The sequence below is a fragment of the Lutra lutra genome, chromosome 17 (assembly GCF_902655055.1).
Source record: "Lutra lutra chromosome 17, mLutLut1.2, whole genome shotgun sequence".
Classification (NCBI taxonomy): domain Eukaryota; kingdom Metazoa; phylum Chordata; class Mammalia; order Carnivora; family Mustelidae; genus Lutra; species Lutra lutra.
The window spans coordinates 53,567,836-53,587,158 of record NC_062294.1 but is presented as its reverse complement, the minus strand read 5'-3'; the positions used below and the strand labels follow the sequence as shown (position 1 = coordinate 53,587,158).

The following is a 19,323-nucleotide window of genomic DNA, read 5'->3' as shown; positions in this document are numbered from 1 at the left end:
GAGGGGAGCCATGGGGATAGACTGAGGGAAAGGATTCCTGACAGAGGGAACAACAAGTGCAAAGGTCCTGAGGTACAAATGTCCATCCTTGGCAGGCTCCAAGAAGACTAGGGAAGCCCTGAGAAAGGGAGGGGGGGCAGGGGCAGAGGGGGAACAGGAGACAGTTCACTCTGGCCTTTGTGAGCCACAGTGAGGGCTTTGCTCTATTCTGAGTGAGGCAAAATCCAGTGAAGGGAATGTCTCATTTTCTTAACAGAAGGGTGTAGGTCTCTTTTACTTCAGACCATAAACTTCATGGGAAGAAAACAATCCAAATGACAAGGGAGACAATGTGTGTTCCACTCCAGAAGGGAATACTTTGCCTCTGTTTAAGGAATGAGGTCACTCTATATGTACTGATGGGCAGAGGGACTATTTATGGGACAGAGTGGAGGAGGGGCGGGAAAAATCATTACCCACAATACTTGTATGCGTGTGTACAGCCATAAAGTAAAAAGTCTACACCACATCAACAGTGGCAACTCTGGTGAGTGGGTTGGATTTGAAGCGGAAAGTTTCATTTTTTATCTTTGAAAAGAAAAAAATGTTTACTGTTGGGTCCCCCAAAAGTTGGGTATCCCAATAATGGGTCCGTGATTAAAGGAGCGAGACTGATACAAAGCGAAGGTCAAGCAAAGCTTTATTTCGCGCCAAGCATCAGGAATCAGACCGACTGTCAAACAGACCGGTTGGGGGCCGCCCCTACAGAGAGGACCACCCCTCCCTGCTTTCCAGACTAACTTTTATAAAGCAAAGGCCATGTGGTTGGGCCTGGCCACACACAGGTGGCCAATGAGATTGTAACACCCACAGGAAACTCCACAGTGATGCTAGGTGACCAACTGAATTACAATTTACCCTAGTAGACATTTGAACCAGCCTATCACACCTTGGTTAGGACTGGCGCCAAAAGGCTCCCAAAGGGCCGGGGGCCCATACTCCTTGGTAGCTAAGAGACAGTATGCGCCCCCACTGATTGAATACCTCCACCTGGCCTGACCCACCCTTGTATTTGGACTTTGTTACCTGGGACTGTTTTCCCGGACTTGCTTTTAAATTTTTCTTTTTATAAGATTATTTATTTATTTATTTGACAGACAGAGATCACAAGTAGGCAGAGAGACAGGCAGAGAGAGAGGGGGAAGCAGGATCCCCGCGGAGCAGAGATTCCGATGTGGGGCTCAATCCCAGTGACACTGGGATCATGACCTGAGCCAAAGGCAGAGGCTTCAACCCGATGAGCCACCCAGGCGCCCCATCCCGGACTTGCTTTTAAATAAGTTCCGGGGGGCGGGGGGCGGGGCGGGCAAGGTCAATTTAAGCTTTATAGCAAAATGGCAGTTCAACGGGGTGGGGCTGCTCTGGCTGAATAGGCCCTTACATTACAATCATTTTAAGTTGAAAGACACTCCCCAGAGCTCCAACACTACGAAGAATCCAAGCCCCCAGGTCTTAGATCATCTAGACTGGGGGTGGGGGTTGAGGGCAGAGGATCCGGCCCTCACTCAGCCCAGGATTGCAGGGCCCCAGCGTCCTCCTCCCTTTGATCCAGATGTCCAGGATTCCAGCCCGGGTGTCCAGAGACCAACCCCTCCTTTCGCAGCTCAGGACCAGCCTCTCATTCTGCGCCACGTGAGCACCGCCTCAGAACGTCCTTGTCAATCTCCGCGCTGGCCCCGCCCCCGCCCTGCGCCGAGACTTCGTCTGGGTGGGCCCCACCCCTTGTGCCCAGGGCTGGTGCCCCTGCCCCGCTGGCGATTCCAGTTGCCTCGCGGTCCGTCTCCGGCCGCATTCGGGGTCCTGCCCCTTTTCAGCCCGCCTTTGGTGCTGTCCTCAGAATTGCCTGACTCTCATGACAGGATAACGGGGCCCGATATCCCGCTGATCCTTTTCGCCGACTCCAGGGACAACATTCTGTTGTCTGTTCAGGAAGATTTTGCGAGAATAGCCATTATTCGCTTTCCAAAGCGCCAAAGTTGGATTTCCGATACCGGCGCGTGTGCTGGACGCCTCGGGGCGGAGCCCGGGCTGGCGCGCGCGGTGGGCCCGGGCGAGCGGCGCGCACTATAAAGCGGGACGCGAGGCCACCCGCGCACGCTTTGGAGAGGCTGAGGGACGGGTGAGATGTTCTTGCCCCTTTGGCTTCATTCTGGTCGCGCGTCTGGGCTTTGGGATCTGGGTCGCTCCTGTCGGGAGGTGCCCCAGGGCTGCGGCGAGGCGGCCAGGTCGTCGCGTGAAAGGGGTCTGGGCCCTTGTGAGACCCCAGTGCGCATTCCGAGGCGAGCCTAGGGTTCTTTGTGGGGCGGGCACCCTTTGCAAAGGGCGCTCAGGGTGGGGAGGACTCCTGCCGCCAGAGCGAATGAAGACTCCCAGAGCTAGCGTGCCTTTGTACCGCAGCTTGGCTGCGCCATCTCTTTCCCACGTTGCAGGGCTCCGCCATCTTGTCCATTTATCTTGGGGGGCTGGGAGGGCTGGGGAGCGCGTGTGACCCTGAGTTTTTCTTAGGTTTTCCACCCCTGTGTTAGCTGCATTTGTTTTCCTTAGGCAGTCGCTGTTTTTTCGATTGCACGTGGCTGGCATTTTGTACAGCTTAGCACAAAGGTTATGGGGGGGTGGGGATTTCTAAGGAATGAGGCGGAGCAGAGTCTCGAAATGAATTACTGGGTTGTTTCTGAGAACCATGTAGGTGTGGTTTTAGGAGTAAGCAAGTGGGGCCTTTGTTTACCCTCACGAATCATTCTGACACGGTCCGTCCAGGTATCAGGAGTTTGTGTTCTCTCGTGAAACGTGACTTCTGGGCTCATTGGTCCTTGGGGTCTCGGACATCCCTTGGTTTCCTGATTCCGGAGAAGACCCAGCCCCGTGGCAGGTGGCTGATCATCTGTCTCCCCACCAGGACCCACCAAAAATCCTCTCTGAGTTTCTCCTCCCTTTGGGCAACCATCTGGAAAATCATTGACTTGATCCTAACGGTGGCCGCGCCACAAGTAAAAGGATTTTTCTCCTCCATCCCTGGCGCGCCCTCTGTCGCTGTTGTCCGATGTATTTCTCTTTCACTTTTTATCATTAAAATCCTCAGGCTGCTGGGAATGCCACCAAAGTTAAAGTTGTAACGTTTTGCCATGTTTGCTTTCCTTGTGTTTTGAATTGTGTTTTGATTTCATCGAAAATAGTTAACACTTTATATCGTATTTGTGGTTTCAAAGTCGTCTCCAAAATGTCTTCCTCAGCGGATTTGTTCCAGAATAGTTGCAGTAAAGGGTCTCCGGTCATTGCATATGCTGCTTATATCTTAGGGTTGTTTTGTTTTGTTTTGTTTTTCCTAGAATAGCTCCCTCCTTTTATCTCCCAATAGGTTCTTGCAAGGGATGGATGTGTACCCTAGCAGCTTTCATTGCTTCCGGTACTAGCAAGTAGAGCCAATGCTGAAAATCTGTAAAATGGGGCAAGGACTGATAGACACTGGGGTTTCTCCATGTAGTGGGTTTGAGGACAGTCCCCTGTGGACCTGTGACACTGGGGAAGTGGAGTATGGTGTGTCTCCATAGGGAGAGTTGAGGGCTTTCATACCTTCCTGATGGGTTTTGTGTTTCCCAGTCTCTTGACTGCAGTTAATCTGGCCTCTGTTCCTGAAGGTGAGTGGCCTTGGGATGTGGTTGCTTTGGGGACCAGGGCTCGCATGATGTCCAGCACTGGGCTCCTATCACCCCTGAGGATGCAGTGCCCCCCAGGACCTTTGACACCTGGGGATCTGAGAGGCCCTGGTTTGGAGGTCTCTGGACCACCACCCCTCCCCCAAGATTGTTTCTTCCTCCACCCTCCCTACATCCTTTCTGTGTTACAGGTGTATCTTCAAGCTGAGGGACCACCCACTACGACCTCATCTTGGTGAGAACCTTTGCTTCCACTCCCTGACCCACCTGCTTCCCCCCTCCCAGTCTAAAATACCTTCATTTGGAGTGACGTGACTTCTCTCTGGAGTGCCGACATGTTTATGGGCCAGCGTTTGTGCTGGGGATGCAGATCCCCATGCAAATCCCTGTTCATTTACAGCCGTGGACGTGTAGCCAGAATGGGCCTGGGTCCACATCCCAGCTCTGCTGTTCATGGGCTTGGAGAGCTAGACAAGCGATTGGTCTCCTGAGCCTCAGTTTCTAAATCTGTAGAGTAGGCACCACACTTGAGGAACATCTGGGCCTGAGTCCTCTGTGCAGTTGGGGCAAGGTCAGGGGGAGAGGGTAGCAGTGATGTTTCCCATCTTCAAAAGGTAGCAGTTGAATTAGATGGAGAATACATGGATTATGGAAGAAAACATAAACCTATATATGGGTTTCAAAGAAAGGGGCTAACCAGAAATCTAATTTGCAAAGTCAGCAGAACAAAAGAAGCTGGCAACATTTATCACTGTTAATACTGAGGGTTTTGTAGGTTGAATACCTTGTACTTTGAAGCAGAGCTTAGCTTCCCCAGAATCCTTTACCTATAAGCTGCTACAGTTATTAAAGTTACCCTTGATTTACACAGTAACCATTGTCTAAAGGGACCCTTTATCTGGAGAATGTTGCTCAAGTGTTTCAAAAAGCTAAATCCTAAAATGGGTGTAGACACCTGTTATCAGAAAAGAAACAAGTGTTCTTGGCTCTAGGACGCTCTTTTCTGTTGGGAACAGAACCCCAAGTGTGTTCTGGTGTCCTTGGAGGTTTCCACTCTTCCTGACCGCACTTCAGGGAGAAGAAGCTACTTTTCTGTGATAAGTGAGCTCAGATTTCAGATCACGAGTATCTGAGGACCGGGGCTCTTGGCCTGGGGTATCCCCCTGCAGAGCGTTCATTGCCGCTGAGAGGGAATTTCTGGGAAAGTGGAGTAGGAAGTTTCCATTTGTTCAGCAAGGACAGGTGAGGGGAGATGAGAGCAAAACTAGAGGCTTTGGAAGAGGGGCGGGGTCGGGGGAGGAACGTGAGGTATAGGCAGAGCAGACATGGGGTGTTTCCGGTAGGGGCTCCTTGGAGTTGAGCACAGGAGGGAGGCCCCTGTCCCCCCATGGGTCTGTCAGGCAAATCTCTTTTCCAGGAGGAGAAGCACCCCTGGGTGTGGCGGGGCGGGGGGATGCTGTAGTCAGTTGCATTGGTGTGGGGGGAAGTATGGCATCAAAAGGCACGTGATGGGGGCTTGCTCCTTGGTGCCTCAATGGCCATGTATCAGTCATTTGTCTCACCTGGATGAGCTCTTGTCTGTCATCCACCCCCCCCCCCCCCCACCTTAGGACTGGAGGCAGGTTGTCGCAGCCAGCGCGACAAATCGACCAGAAACGTGAGGGTAAGAGGATGCTGAAAAGAAATTAAGAGACAAAGAGATGGGGGCAGGAGGAGCACCAAGGAGGATGTCCAGTAGTGCCAATTTTAATCAAGGCTGTGAGGCATTTTATAGCTAACAGAAACAATCATAAGAAAAGTGTCTATTTTTAGCTGATTACTAGAGAGTTTGTAACAAGCACAGAAAATCCTTGAAGCTTTCCCATTATCTGTTTCCCAAGCACCAGTAGCAGACCCTCTAGTACATCTAGTGCCAGATATACTGACTTCAAGGCCACTCAAGACATAGTTTAAGCAAGCACAGCACAGTCTTACAGTGGTGTAGTCTACAGCCCGTGCAAGGACAGCAAGGACCAGCCAAGAATTTCTGACCCCGGCCAAATCGTCTCTGACTAGCGAACGTGTGGGATGTCACGTAGGCGAGCGCGCAACACATAGCACAGACCCTTTCTCGGTGCTACTCGACTTTATCGACCTAGGCCTTTTGTTCGGCTATTCAGCCTTTAATAGCTATTCAGCTATTCAGGCACAAGTCAGGGCCTGGTTTGGTTCTCGTCTCAAGTCTTAAGCCTTAACCATGGCCTCCCATAGCAGGTGGCTCTGGGACCTGAGTGAGGAGGAGACAAAGGGTACCCGGGGCCCCCATGATGCCCAGCACTGGGCTCTGACCTCTCCTGAGGACAAGGTGCCCCCCCCGGGACCTTTGACACCCGGCGGGATCTGAGGGGCCCCCACTCTGGAGAGGGAGGGATGGAGGGCCATGGCTGTCCCGTGCCCCACTGACTGGCTCTTCCCTCCCTGACCCCTTCCTATCTGCAGGTGGTTCCTCCAGGGATCAAAGAGCCGCACCATCCCTGTGCTTGGTAAGAACAGAAGCGGGTCTCTCACTATTAATACCATGATAACTGTTGTAAGATCTGTAGATGATGCTCAGCCTATGAAAGCAAATGCTGAGCTCTGGAGTCACTTGCTCTTCACAGTGTGCCTTTGGGGGGAGGTGGCGGGGGGAGGTGTGTACAGGAGAGGTTGCAGTGACGCTGACTGCCAGGGCTTTTGCAGGGGCTGTGCCTGGGACCCCCATGATGTTCAGCACTGGGCTCTGACCTCCCCTGAGGACACAGTGCCCCCCAGGACCTTTGACACCTGGGGATCTGAGGGTTCCCACTCCAGGGAGGTGCTGGAGGGTGTGGCTATTTTCCCATTGATGACCTCTGTCCTTCCTTAAAGGTCCTGCTGCGGCGCCCCCTCCGGGCTTCCTGCTGTTGCCTGCAGGGGACAGCCGTGACCATGGCTGAGAGAGCACTGGCACTCACCCAGATAAGGCGGGGGGACCGTTACTACACGTACACCGAGCTCCTGGCCATCTCACGGCGCTTCAAGCAGAACCCCAATGAGCTCATGATCACCTGGATCCTGCGCGTGTATGACCAGGGGGGCCCGGCCCTGTCCCTGAATTCTGGAGAGCTGGCCCTGCTGGGCGACCTGACCAGCGATGCCATCTTCAACTACCGCTGTAAGACCCTGCGGGGCGGCTGCAAGTCACTGCTCACCTGGCTGCTGCTGGCCTGGCGCCAGCGCTGGGAATCTTTCCTGCACTTCGAGGCTACCGAGCTGCCCTTCCGACCCTGGACCACCATGGAGGAGGGCATCCAGCTGGTACGTGAGCTGGGCATGCTGGACTGGATCTACCGCGAGCCGCCCTCACCTCCCGCAGGCGAGCAGGGGCTGAGGCCAGCGCCTGAGGACGTGCCCTTCACGCAGGGCCTCCAGCGGCGCCTGCTAACGGCCGCACCCTCGGAGCTGCGGCTCTCGCTGGTCAGTCTGCTGGTCAAGGGCATGACAGTGCTGGAGGCGGTGATGGAGATCCAGACCATCGCCGACGTGGGCCTGCTCTGGCGTCAGAGCCAGCCGGGCCGCGCCAAGCTCATGTTGGGGCCCAACCCGACGCGCAAAGACCTCACGGGCTGGCTGCTGAGCCATGGCGTGCCCAAGGAGACGGTGGACAAGCAGCCCACCAAGGTGCTCCTGGAGCTGTACATCAAAGAGGCCAAGCGTAGCCGCAGCCACCCAGCCTACATGCTGGGGGACGAGCAGCCCCCACCTCCACCCTACTCAGACCAGGCCTGTGGGGAGGAGCCGCCTGTGCCAGTGCACCATGACTAGGCCTCCCGGCCATGGTCTTCTCAATGGGACTCCGTGGCCGAGGGAGGCTGGATTCCAGGGGAAACACAAAAGTCAGAGCCAGTGCCTCTGGCTCCACCTACCCACTGCAACCCCCCGCATCGTAGACCGAGGGATGGCCCTTCTGCCTGGTCTCCGGCCTCCCCACGGCAGGCCTCACTGTTACTGTATTTGAGGTTCCTAGAAGAGGGGACTGTCCTTGCCCCCAGCCACCCCACAGGTGTCACCAGCCAGAGCAGTGGAGGCAGGTGAGCCAGCCAGTGGCCCTAGGTGCCTCATTACCCTGGGGCATGACCTGTTCCTTTTTAGTCTGTTACATTTCAGCCCGATTGGCACAGTGGGTGGGCGGGCACCCACCCCTTGGCCCCACGGGCCCCCTAAGCACTACAGGCCAAGTGGGGAGACCCCACAGCCCATTGACATGAAAGCACCTTGAAGTTTGTACCTTTTTTAAGGTATTTTTAAATGCAGTGTTTTTACCTAATGATTTTAAGCATGTGCAACATTTTGATTTTAGAGATGCTCCTTTCTCTTGGAATGTTTTTTTCCCCTTAAGACTTTTTTATTACTGTTTTGCAATTCCTTTCCCATTTAAAGTGGACCTCCGCTCCTTGCTCACCTGGAGAAGCAGCAGCCAGTCCCATTAGGCAGATGTATGACCTCTGGCCAGTGTCTGTCACATCTGGATTAAAGATGTTGGGGCCAAGACTCACAGCTTTGTGAGGACAGCCAGCCACCCTGGCAGGCCACACTGGGCACATGGGACTCATTAAATAGCGTGAGCATTGCTGTGTGTGGACCTTGGTGTCTGGGCAGGGTTGTGACTTGGTCCTGGTGGGAATCCAGAACCCTCCTGGGGGAGGGTAAGGATCTTGCACTGTGGCCCTAGGAAAGCCCCCATCTCCTTGGGCCATCCCAGTATGCTGAGAAGGCTGGGCCCCTACTGGGGTCACTCAGAACAGGGTAGGGGAAACTGCTAGAACTTCGGGTCCAAATCTCTAAGCAAGAAGAGGCTTCTCCCCACCACCACCAGCTCTCCCCCGGAAGCTTATGAAGACACTCGGGGGCCCTGTGATCGCTCCGTACCTCCAGGGGCAGTGATGGGCAGGGAAGTGTGGACATTGATAGAGCTGAGCCCCCACCCAGGGATGGGCATGAAAGAAGGTCTCAAGCTTTTCTAAGTTGTACAGACTCCAGGGCTGCTGGCTCCAGTCTGAGGGCCCTGGGCCTTATTACCCCTCAGGTAGAAGTTTGGGGTCCTGGTGGCTAGGAGTAGCTTCTGTCTGTAGGCCCCCCCCATCTCTGACCACCTCTAGCTACCCTAACTGATGGGCACTTGCACACTGGGCTCCCCACAGACAACACAGGCGTGACCATTGGTGCCACACGCTAGGGGTATGGCTGTGGGGACGGGGGGTGGGGGCTGGTGCCGCATACTTGGGCCACTCAGCACTTGGCGCACGGTGGGATTGTGCACCTTCCCTTGCAGGTTGAGTGGTTAGGTGTGGAACACACGAACGAGCCCGCTGTTCACTAGCAGGTGTGCAGGGTGGCTTGAGTCGTGCTGTGCTGTGCTTGCAATGAGGGGAGGCCTACCTACTCTGACCAGCTGTGCCTGGCCAGAGACCCTGAGCTGCAGCCAGTGCAGCTGGGGCCAGAATGTTCCACTTTGGTTCATTTGGCTACGTGGCAACCAATGGATGCTACTGCAGACCCCCACTCCACACCCTCTGCCTCCCACCGTTGCACCGCAGCCCTGAGTGCCGTTCCCAGCCCCACCTGCTGTGCCGGTTCCTGGGAGGTTAATGGCCCCCAGGGTTGTGGGGTCTGATGAATTGGGGTTCTGGGCTCTGCCAAGCGAGGTAGGAGCAGAGGCTGGTCGCTCAGAACCCACCTCAAGCTTGCCCACGGCTCTGGACCTGGCACTGCCAGAAGGCTCTCCTGCTACAGGGCAGGCCTGACCCACCCCACGCCCAGAAGTTGGGGGAAAAAGTGACACCAGTCCCTACAGCACCAAGAGCCTGCAAGGGTCAGCAGAGCCAGACTGGCTCCCAGGAGCCCCGTCTACACAAGGTGTGTGACCCGTGCAGGGGCACCCTGAGCAGGCACACACCTACAAACCCGTAGCCCCACGTGTACTGGTGTAGCATATACTCCCCGGCTTGTATGGAGACACAGGAGCACACCCATACACAGCAGCCCCACATGCGCCAGCACACACGTGTACACATAGAAATGTGTCACAGGGACGCATGCACATAGGCACCAACGTGAGTCTCCGTGCTGCTGCGTAGAAGTGCAGAAGCACACATGAATGTGTAGACACAGGAGCCAAACATACACAAACCACCCTGGGCGCGCACACACACACACGACACACACGATCTCACGCACAACTGCCTGCAGCTTCCTGGCCGGAGAGCCCCGCTGCCCCTGTCTCCCACAGGAACAGGCGCGCACAGTAAGTCACGGAAGCCAAAGCAGTGGGTGAGCAGACATGTTGGGGTGCAATGCCAGCTGTGGAGGAGGGGGTGCCCGTGTTCCCAGCTCACACAGGGCCCCCCCAGGCCCGCAGGCAGCTGGGTCTCCAGGCCAGCAGGCCCAGCCCCACACTGAGCGCGGCCAGCACTGCCACAGCCCCGGCCAGCAGGGGCACCACAGTGGCTGTGGGGAGAACATGGGAGTGTGAGTCTCGGGACCTGGGTCCCCCCACACTCCCACCCCAACGCCAGTGGCCATCACCTGCAGGGGTGGCAGGCTCATGGGAGCCATGGCAGGGGACCCCGTGAGCTGGAGGCCGGGCCGGGGCAGTGAGCTGGCGGAAGCGGGCTAGCGGGCAGGCGCCTGGGCACCCGGGGAGGCTGAGGGGCAGGGGCAGTCCGGTGGAGTCGTTGCGGTAGAAGAGGGAGATGGTGACATTCCTGGAGGAAGACAGGAGGTGATGGCACCCAGATCCCTCCTTACCTCCCCCCGCCACTGACTTAAATCTGGAGGGAAGTAGCCTAGTGGAGACACTGGACTCCTGATTCCTACGTTATCAACCTCCTTGAGCCATCCCACACAAATCCCCCTCTGCCTGGGACCCCATCTCTTCTTGAGACAGTCCTGTCCCGCCCATTCCCGGGCACTGCCCTCTCCTTACCCTGCATCTTCATCCGGGTCCCCGAGGCGCCTCCGGAATTCAAAGCCGAGGCAGGCAGCATACGGTGGGGTGTGCCCATCGTAGAGACCCAGGGCTCCCTGGAGGGCCAGCAGGGTGCTGTCGTGCTGCAGGTGGATCCCAGGGCTGAGACACGCTCCTCTTTTGATGTCTCCCCTCTCCTGAACTCTAGACTTGTGCATCTGGCTTCCTCCCAGATGCCCCCCCCGCCGATCTCTTAGAACCAACCCTGCCCCCCCCAAATCAGCTCACCCTGGAGGCAGTCCCACCAGTTACAGGGAATCATTTAATGAACATTGGTCAAATAGATGTAAAAATATGAATGGGCAGCTCAGTTAAACAGCTTGTCTTTCCAGAAGAGCCAGATAATCTTATAACACCAACACCTCCCTCCTTTCAGACTGCATACCTCTAGTGATATGGTCTGAGATTACAGTTTGGAGATATGAGTTACCCAAAGCAGTGGGCTGGAGTTCCACTGAGACCACCCCACCAGCTCTTCCTGACCATCCACATTGCCATCTGACATCCCCCCCATCCCTGTGCCCACGTGGCACTGCCTCCCTCCCCAAAGACTCACAGCTGAGTACATAACCATCTTGAGGGGCAGCCCCAGGTGCTGGGCCCGAGAGAAGTTGGCAAGGATGGCATCCAGCAGGATCCCTGAGAGGGCAAGAACAGAGTGCTGAGAATCCCCCAAAGGAAGGCGCTTTGGCCTCCCGGCCTCCCAGCCCCACACCTCACCCCCTGTCAGCTGGGCCTTCTCGGCTGCTCGGGGTGGACCCACGTGGGCCCCAATATCCAAAGCTGAGATCTGGGCTAGGGTCCGTAGGACTTTCGGAGAAGCCCAGGATGGGAGGGGAAGACCATGGGCTTGCTGGAGGGAGACAGGGAGAGAAGACAAAGTGACTGGGACATTCTGAGCTTGTCATGCTCCCCTCAGGCCCTCCCAGTACTTGTGCTATCCCCCCGAGCTGCAGTCCTCTCTCCCACCCCTCTGACAAACCCCTCATGGGCTGGGTCTGGTCAGGAAATCATGGCCAATAGCCATCATTAATTAACAATAATAATGACCATCACCCCACAGCCCAGGAGCCCCCACGCAAGGAGCCAGGGGTGTTTCAAACGTCAGACGTTTTGGAATCTAGAAGGTTCCCACGGTGGCAATACCATCTCCCTCAGAATACATCCAGTGGGGGCTGGACACTTTGAGACTTGCTTCGGAAAGACAAGTCTGGCTTTAGAAACAAATAAGCTTACACCCACATGGCCAGAGGGGCTGCGGTGATCTGAGATATTCCCTTTTAATTTTAATTAAAATTAAATTACCTTTTAATTCCCCAGGATCACTACCTGAGCCAATCACACACGTTGCTATTAATCACACACGTTGCTATTCCCACCGTGCAACTAGGGTAATTCTTACGGAATGGGCTAAGCAAAGGCTATCTATCTGAAGAGCATCACACCGGTTCCGGTCGGTCCCTGCTGCCCAAGTTCTGGGTGTGGGAGCCTTTCCCACAAGAGATCTAACAGAGGAGGAACAGCAAACACATAGCCTCAAGCATTCCTGCAGGCCGGCATGCCAGGCACCGTTCTAAGCACATCGCGTAGATTAACCCGTTTTCATCTTCCCAGAAACCCCAAGCGCTGTTGGTATCCCCACTGTGCAGATGAGCAAACTGAGGCACCAAGAATTAAGTGACTTGCCTGAGGGAACGCAGATAGTGAGCAGCAAAGCTGGGATTTGAATCCAGGTGCCCTTAATCACTCGGCCAGGTGGGTGGGGCAGGGGCTCACCTGGCATATCAGTGTGTCTAGAACCTTCCATGCCCTGCGGAGCGGCTCTCCAACCAACAACAGCCCGGTGACGTTCTCCAGATGAGTCAGGAAGTCCTGGGTGCACGGAACCTGGGTGAGTCCAATCGGCCGCCGCCGCCCCCGCCCCACACCCTTCCCCGCCCGCCCCGCTGGCCCAGCTCACGGTCCAGCCCTCCAGGGCAGTCTGGTACTCCGCCGCCTCTGTGGCCTCTCTTAGCAGCTCATGGTATCGGGGACAGCTGCGCATGGGGAACCTCAGCAGCTGGGGGAAACTGAGGCTCAGAGAGGACAGCGTGACTGGGACCCCACAGTCGCAGTGCGGGAGCTGGGGCTGTGGAGCCCTCGTCCAAATCTCTCTTTTCAAAATGCGTGGTCTCTCCCAAATCTGGCCGCACAGCATGGGGATGGTGGCTCACGCCATCCATGAGCCACCTAGACAGCTCTGTCGCAGGGCAGGTCTCACTGCTCCCAGCCAGCACAGGCTGCCTCTCCCAATCACTGGCTCCCCCCACCTAGGGGTCTCGGTCTCGCTCCATCCGTCCCACCCCCCTGCACCTGTCCAACCCCCTGACCTTGTCCTCGGTGACGGGTACTGTGTGCACCGGGATGGGCCTCCAGGCAGCCTCTGGGCGTCCCGGGGCAGCCTCAGGGAACAGCCCTGCGAGGTTGGCCTGAGCACTCTCCAGCGTGCGGTCAAAGTCAGTGCTGCGAACATACACCTGCGGTGGCGGGGAGAAGGCAGGCAGGGGGCCCAATGTCAGGTCAGAGGTTAGCTGCAGCATCAAACTAAAAGCTTCAGATTCAGTTCAGGGTCCAAGGTCAGGTGTTGGGCGTCAAAGCTCAGGGTGAGTTGGAATGTCTGGTCTTCCATGTTGGAAGGTGGGACCAACAGTCAGAGGTCAAGGTCAGGAGCAGTGGGGTTGGAGGTCAGAAGTTGGGCGAACATGTGGGATTAAAGGGGTCAGTTGCATCAGTGAAAGAAAGGAAGATCACAATTGTTGATGGCTGGAAGTTGGAGTTCAAGGTTAAAAGGGGAGCTGGAAGGACATGGGACCAGAATTCAGAACATGTCTATCAGAGATCAGAGGTCAGAGGTCAGGAGGAATGATCCTAATTGGGAGATGTCAAAAGACAGAGGAGGACGTAGGAAAGACAAATCAGATTTGACAAAGGGCAGGGATCAAACACTGGAGTCATGAGGGCACATTGAACCACTGACGGTCAAAGTCAGAATCAGTCAATTTTGGAGTCAGAAACCAGAGGTCAGAAGGTCTGGTTGGAGTTGGTGGGTGTCTGAAGACCGAGGGGGAGGCCAGGAAATAAAGTCAGAGTTGATGGAGCCCAGAAGTCAGAGGTGAAGCATGGGACGCGTGTTGAGATGGGGTCAGAGGTCAGAGGTCAGTGAGAGTTAGCTGATGGTTTGGAGGTCAGGGATCAGATATGGGGTGCAGGTCAGGTTATTGGGGGTCAAAGGCCAGAGGTGGAGGCCCAACTGTTGGAGTCAGTGGAGGTCAGAGGTGAGAGGTCAGGAGGCCAGGCGAGAGTCATCTCGTTGGCAGTACCTCCTCCCGCCGGTACTCCGGGCTCAGAAAGGCCTCATAGCGGCTCCTCAGGAACCGTCCCAGCTCCAGCTGCTGGCGGACCCCCTCCTGAGGACAGAGGAAGCCTCAGCAGACCCCTCACCACCCCACCCACTCCTCCCCTGCACCCCGGCTTCTCACCCCTGTCAGCTGTCCCAGGCCTCTCGGCCACACAGCTGCGATCGCCTCCTTGTGTGGGTCCGTGGGGTAGGAGGCCAGCGGGGCCCGGTCACCGTGGCGGAACACCTGGGGACGGGACCAGGTCAGGGCTGGCCGGGGAGAGGGGAGAGGCCAGGCCAGGGCAGGGGACAACCTCACCACAGCCACAAACACCAGGGGTCCTTCGGTCAGGGCCTGGGGCTGCAGCAGCGGCAGGAGCAGGAGAAGTCCAGCGGGGAGGCCCCAAAACCCTGTCCCAGCCATCTCCGCACAGTCCAGACGCTGAGCTCAGCCCACCGTCTGCGCCGCAGCCCCACCTGCTCATTATCCCTGCCTCAGCACCCCCAGGAAAGCAGGTCCCGGCATGCCTCCCCCGGGAGCCGAGGTGGCCTCCTGGGATCTGGCTCCCCCGGGGCCTTTGCCAGCCTTGGATTAGCCAGTGGATCAACCTGTTTAATCTTCACTACAGCTCTGGCAGGGGCTGATTCCCTTCTCACCATCCCCATTGTGCAGGTGGGGAAACCGAGGTACAGCAGGGTCAGTAATTTGCCTGAGGGAACACAGGCAGTGTGTGGCAAAACTGGGATTTGAACCAGAGGCTCTTAACCTGGGTGCGAAAGGAGACAGAGACACCCCCCCAACCCAGCTCCGCATTCTGGACACATTCTCTGCCTTCTCCTCCTTCCCCACAACCTAAGTCTGTCTTTTCCTATTCTCACCCCTTCAATGTTGGCGCCCTTTGAAGCTCTCTTGGGCTTCGTGGAGATGTCACCTGCTTCCGGTGCCACCCACAGCTGGCCCCAGCCAGCACAGCCCAGTGGTTGAACACCCAGACCCCGGGTTTGGCTTGGCGGGATTCAAACCCCCTTTACAAGCTGTGCAACTGTGGGCAAGTTACGCACCTCTCTGTGCCTCCTCATTCATCAAATCCATACAATGGGAATGAGTGCCATCTGTGCTTCACAGGCTGCTTTGAGGATGAATGAGTTCAGAGTGTCACCTCGTTGGGACCACACCTGGGACCATGTGTGTATCCAGCAACTCAAAATTTTGGCCGTTCTGCCCATGTCCACTAATGACCACGAGAAGGCAAAGGGCATGCATTTTGGGATTACAGAGAATTTAGCGAGGAGAATTCAGAGATGGGACCTGTGGGTGATGACCTTTGACTGTACTTGTTTCTTTAGTCTCCGTATTTCTGGTAACCGGGAAGTTAGTTCTAAGGTGGAACAAACAGAGTTGGATGCCTATAATGCCAGCGGGAAGGTTGGTGGAGTGAAAGTCCGGGAACCCGGGGTTGGGGGGGACACGGTTGGAGTCTCTGGCGCTGTCCCTGTGCCTGTGGTCCACAGGTGGGCAAGTTGCCACCCTGGACCCCCCAGCACTAGTGACAAGACTCATGAGAATGCCCAGTTCAGCTGCTGCTCCTCTCAACCTCGGGTCCGGCAGACTGTGGGAGAAAATTTTCCCCGGGGCCACCTCCCAGCTTCCATCCTCTTCCTTGTTCCAAAGACACTGACAGTCAGAGCTGACTCAGTGCCTCCCCTGTTCACAGCCTCCCATGGCTCCCCAGCACTCTAGGGTTGGGGGACGAGGGGGACAGATTTCTCAGAGCAGTGTTGAAGATCTGGATTCTCCAATTTCAAATGTCCCGATCCCAAATTCACATATTGCATGTAACATTCTGCCTCCAAGTCCCCTCTCCCTCCAGCATCTGCCCCATGTCCCCTCTACCCAGAATGCCCTTCTCTCATCACCACGGCCACCATTCTGGTCTCCCAGGCAACCCCTCTTAGGTTCTAGTGGCTGATCTGTCCTCTCTGCCTCAGAGTCCAAGAAAGGAAGAGGAAGGTCAAGCAAGCACGGAGTTCAAGACCATGGCCATGAACTTTCAGGAAGTGAGGAGGGGTCTGGCATGGGGAGGGAGGTCAGAGGGAGGGAAGGAAGGGAGTGAGCCCTGACCTCTGACTGCTTCCCCCAGAACGTAACCCTGGCTATGGCTGTATTCACCATCCTTGCCTCCATCTACTTCTTCAACAAGGTGAGTGGGAAGAGGGTAAGGGTGGTGAGCTGAATCTCTGCCTCTTTGGCCCCAATTTTATTTTATTTTTATTTTTTTTCCTTTGTCCCCAATTTTAACCACTTAGCCTCTTCTCCTCTCCCATGTCTCTGTGTATCTCTGTCTTCCTCCCTTAGGCTCAGCAATGAGAAGACACAGGATGCCTAATCCAAGAGCGTTCAGCCCTGGGTCATGACTCTGGTCTCTGAAACCAAATAAATGGACTGAATCAGCACAACCTGTTTCATCCTGGCTGGTCACAGCCTCCCCGGCTCTGTTGGAGGGGCAGGTCTCCTGAGACAGCAGGAGGAGGGGGGCCAGGAGTCCAGTCTCCTGGGCCTGACAAAGGAGGGGCTAGAGGCCCGGAGTCTCTGGTTTGAGAAGGGAGCCCCAAATTTGAGCTGGGTTTTGAGAGATGAGTAGGAGTCTTTCAGGAGCAGGTAGGAGGATGGACATTTGTACTTTCGGTGCAAAGGCTCAGAGGGAAGGGGCACCTGGGTGGCTCAGTCAGTTAAGTGTCTGCCTTTGGCTCAGGTCATGATCCCAAGGTATTGGAATCAAATCCCACAGTGGGCTGCCTGCTCAGCAGGGGAGTCTGCTTCTCCTTCTCCCTGTGCCCCTCCCCTCTGCTCACGCTCTCTCTCTCAAATAAATAAAATCTTAAAAAATATATATATATAGAAGGCACAGAGAGGAGAGAGAGCAGGACTGACTCACCTGGCATCAACACGAACTGCTGTGTACTTCAGCTACATTCCTTCTCTTTGAACCCTGGTTTTCTTCTCAGTCAGACGAAGGTGAAAATTTTTGTTCAGTGGCCTCCGGAGGCCACAGCCAGAAAAAGTTGAGACCAAAGACACAAACTGAGTTTGTCAGGTATCATCTTCATTGTTATATTTTGCAACACACCTTTCTCCTTTCTTAGAAAACTTCTACTCAACCTTCAATACCCACTACTAATGCCCCTTCCTATAGAAGTGTCTAGACCTCCAGACAGTCTGTTACCAGCTCCCTCACTAACCTCCTCCTCCCCACTGCCTGCCTTCATCCCCAGCAGATGGAATGCCCTGGGGGACACCCCAGCCTTTGGCTGAGCTTCCTCCACCTTCTTATATGATGAACAATTTCATTTCCACTCAACATCTAAAAGGGCAGCTCCTGAAGAGGATGACCAAACATCCCGACTTTCTCAGGAAAGGCCTAGCAAACTTCGATTAGGAACGGACTTAGAGCCTCACTACAATTTTGCCTCGCGGATTGCAGACACCTTGGGCCAGTTGTTGCAACGTCACTGGTTAATAGCGTCCTCTTTCTTTCTCAAAAACGTCCTGATGTAGAGGCTAGTTTTACTTACGGGAAGCCCTGGCTGCAAAACTAAGAGCCACCACACGGGGGCGGTGTTGGACCATTTTTCCCAGCCAGAAGTCAGTCGGCCCGGCTCGGGGAGGGAACTTGGCTTGGGCAAACCGGAATTCGGAGACCTTCCTGGCGGGCTCCTACCAGGGTTTCTCTCTCCCCGGACCTTCGCCTTACTTCCTGGCTCTAACCTCCAGCTCTCACAGAGGTCCTTCTACATCCAGAGCTGACTCTGTCCCTCCCTGCTAGCAGCCTTCCCATGTCCCCCACCTCAGGTCGCCCCCCTCCCCCCACAAGAGTCCCAGCCCTTCAGCCTGGCCTTGGAGTTGTGTAGGACCTGACTCCCTCTAGTCTTTTTTCTTTTCTTTTCCTTTCCATCTCACCTACACCCTTCGCACAGCTCCCCCGCCCCCCGCCCCAGTATATCCTTAACCACATATAACTCAGAGATAGTAAAAAATGCTATTCCCTTGTGTCTTTGCACATCCAAGCTGTGCTTCCCGCCTGGAGTGCCCCTTCCCACCTCCGCTCTGCGTCTGCTTCCTCTAGAAGGCTTCTTAAAACCCCTCCTGCTCCCAGTGTGGCTGCTTGCTCTCCCCTCCCATCCTTGGTGGCCGTGACCAGGGAGCTTGAAAGTGGGGTGCACAGAATAGGATCTGACTCCTAAGGGACCCCCAGCTTGGGGTCTTGGGTCTTGGCTGTTAATGCTTGTAGAAAACCAAATACAGACAGAGCAGTCGATCTCTGCATGCCCCCCCTCCCCGCCCCCAGGGTTTTCAACCACTTAGTGCTGGGGTTCTGGGTCCCCTGGGAGCTATTAAGGTTGCATTTCTACAACCACAGGCACTTCAGAGGGATGGGGCTCAGCCCGCTGCCCGTGGGGAGCTTTTGAAAGTCCCAGAGCCCAGCTCTACCCTGGACCACTTAAACCACAACGCCTGGGGATGCGCCCTGGACATCGATTGGATTTTAAAAGCTCCCCCCAGAGACTGTGATGTGCAGCCAGGGTCAGAGGCGTCTCTGTAATGCGTTTTCCCAAGACAAGAAGAGATGAATTTCCCCGCCCGCCTTGGAGCTCAGTCCACGGCAGCTCCGTGGATACATCAAAAGACTCAGAACGTGAAGCAAAATTTAACCTTTAGTTTAGCAACATTTGGGAGTTTGAAAACAAGAGAAAGACAAAGTAGTTTGTTCCCAGAGCAGGGCACCGGAAGGGCGATGGGGAGGCCCATTTCCCAGGCAGCAAGAGGACAGGCATGATGATAACCAACGCAGTGCTGAGCCAGAGAAGCCAGTGGCCCAGGGCTGTCCCAGTGTTGCTCTGTTCCACCTGGGGGACCAAGGCGTCCTGGGCTGCATCGAACTTTCCAGTTTGAGCCCCCAGAGCCCTGGATCCCAGGAATCGCTCAGTCCTGGGATAATCAGGCTTGTGGGGGTCACACTCATTCCAAATTCCTCGGCCATGTCCACAGTCCTGCCTTTACATGCAAGCCCACAACCCTCTCTCCGTGGTCTGTCTCCCTGTCCGTCTGTCTCCCCCGAGCGATCTCCTTCAGGTTGAGGCTGGTGCTATTTCGGTCTTTCGCTAGAGCTCTTCGTGTTCCTGTCTCTCACTGGGTCTTTGTCTCCATATCTTTTTCTGTCTCCTCTTCCACT

At 55.6% G+C, this 19,323-nt stretch overlaps 2 protein-coding genes, 1 long non-coding RNA gene and 3 other non-coding genes across 10 annotated transcripts; 5 read left to right on the top strand and 1 right to left on the bottom strand.

Annotated features, from left to right (window-relative positions):
* The first annotated feature begins 1,823 nt into the window (after positions 1–1,823).
* LOC125089667 (Friend virus susceptibility protein 1-like) lies at positions 1,824–8,319 on the top strand. 3 transcript variants are annotated; one of them, XM_047712024.1, is made up of 4 exons: positions 1,824–2,158; positions 3,884–3,927; positions 6,171–6,214; positions 6,579–8,319. In XM_047712024.1, exon 4 carries the CDS (start codon positions 6,639–6,641, stop codon positions 7,512–7,514), a length of 876 nt encoding a protein of 291 aa, XP_047567980.1. In that variant the 5' UTR covers positions 1,824–2,158; positions 3,884–3,927; positions 6,171–6,214; positions 6,579–6,638; the 3' UTR covers positions 7,515–8,319. The 3 variants fall into 3 exon arrangements, with proteins under 3 accessions (XP_047567980.1, XP_047567979.1, XP_047567981.1); XM_047712023.1 differs by lacking the exon at positions 1,824–2,158 and adding an exon at positions 2,165–3,442; XM_047712025.1 differs by lacking the exon at positions 1,824–2,158 and adding an exon at positions 2,165–3,674.
* On the top strand, positions 3,711–3,801 carry LOC125090076 (small nucleolar RNA SNORD88). The gene has a single exon (XR_007124182.1). It is a non-coding gene; the product is annotated as a small nucleolar RNA SNORD88 (small nucleolar RNA).
* On the top strand, positions 5,988–6,082 carry LOC125090075 (small nucleolar RNA SNORD88). Its single transcript, XR_007124181.1, has one exon. It is a non-coding gene; the product is annotated as a small nucleolar RNA SNORD88 (small nucleolar RNA).
* LOC125090073 (small nucleolar RNA SNORD88) lies at positions 6,423–6,513 on the top strand. The gene has a single exon (XR_007124180.1). It is a non-coding gene; the product is annotated as a small nucleolar RNA SNORD88 (small nucleolar RNA).
* Positions 8,320–10,022: 1,703 nt separating the features above from the next.
* ACP4 (acid phosphatase 4) lies at positions 10,023–15,981 on the bottom strand. 3 transcript variants are annotated; one of them, XM_047711549.1, is made up of 12 exons: positions 15,924–15,981; positions 15,155–15,222; positions 14,235–14,339; positions 14,076–14,162; positions 13,086–13,232; positions 12,677–12,775; positions 12,493–12,588; positions 11,437–11,569; positions 11,273–11,355; positions 10,675–10,799; positions 10,275–10,453; positions 10,023–10,196 (listed from the first exon to the last, which is right to left on the bottom strand). In XM_047711549.1, the coding sequence occupies exons 2-12, from the start codon at positions 15,170–15,172 to the stop codon at positions 10,081–10,083; spliced, it is 1,188 nt and encodes a 395-aa protein (XP_047567505.1). In that variant the 5' UTR covers positions 15,173–15,222; positions 15,924–15,981; the 3' UTR covers positions 10,023–10,080. The 3 variants fall into 3 exon arrangements, with proteins under 3 accessions (XP_047567505.1, XP_047567507.1, XP_047567506.1); XM_047711551.1 differs by lacking the exon at positions 14,235–14,339; XM_047711550.1 differs by lacking the exon at positions 15,924–15,981 and having other exon boundaries at positions 15,155–15,913.
* A 57-nt stretch (positions 15,982–16,038) lies between these two features.
* On the top strand, positions 16,039–16,546 carry LOC125089370 (uncharacterized). Its single transcript, XR_007123926.1, has 3 exons — positions 16,039–16,150; positions 16,234–16,293; positions 16,449–16,546. It is a non-coding gene; the product is annotated as an uncharacterized LOC125089370 (long non-coding RNA).
* Positions 16,547–19,323: the final 2,777 nt, after the last annotated feature.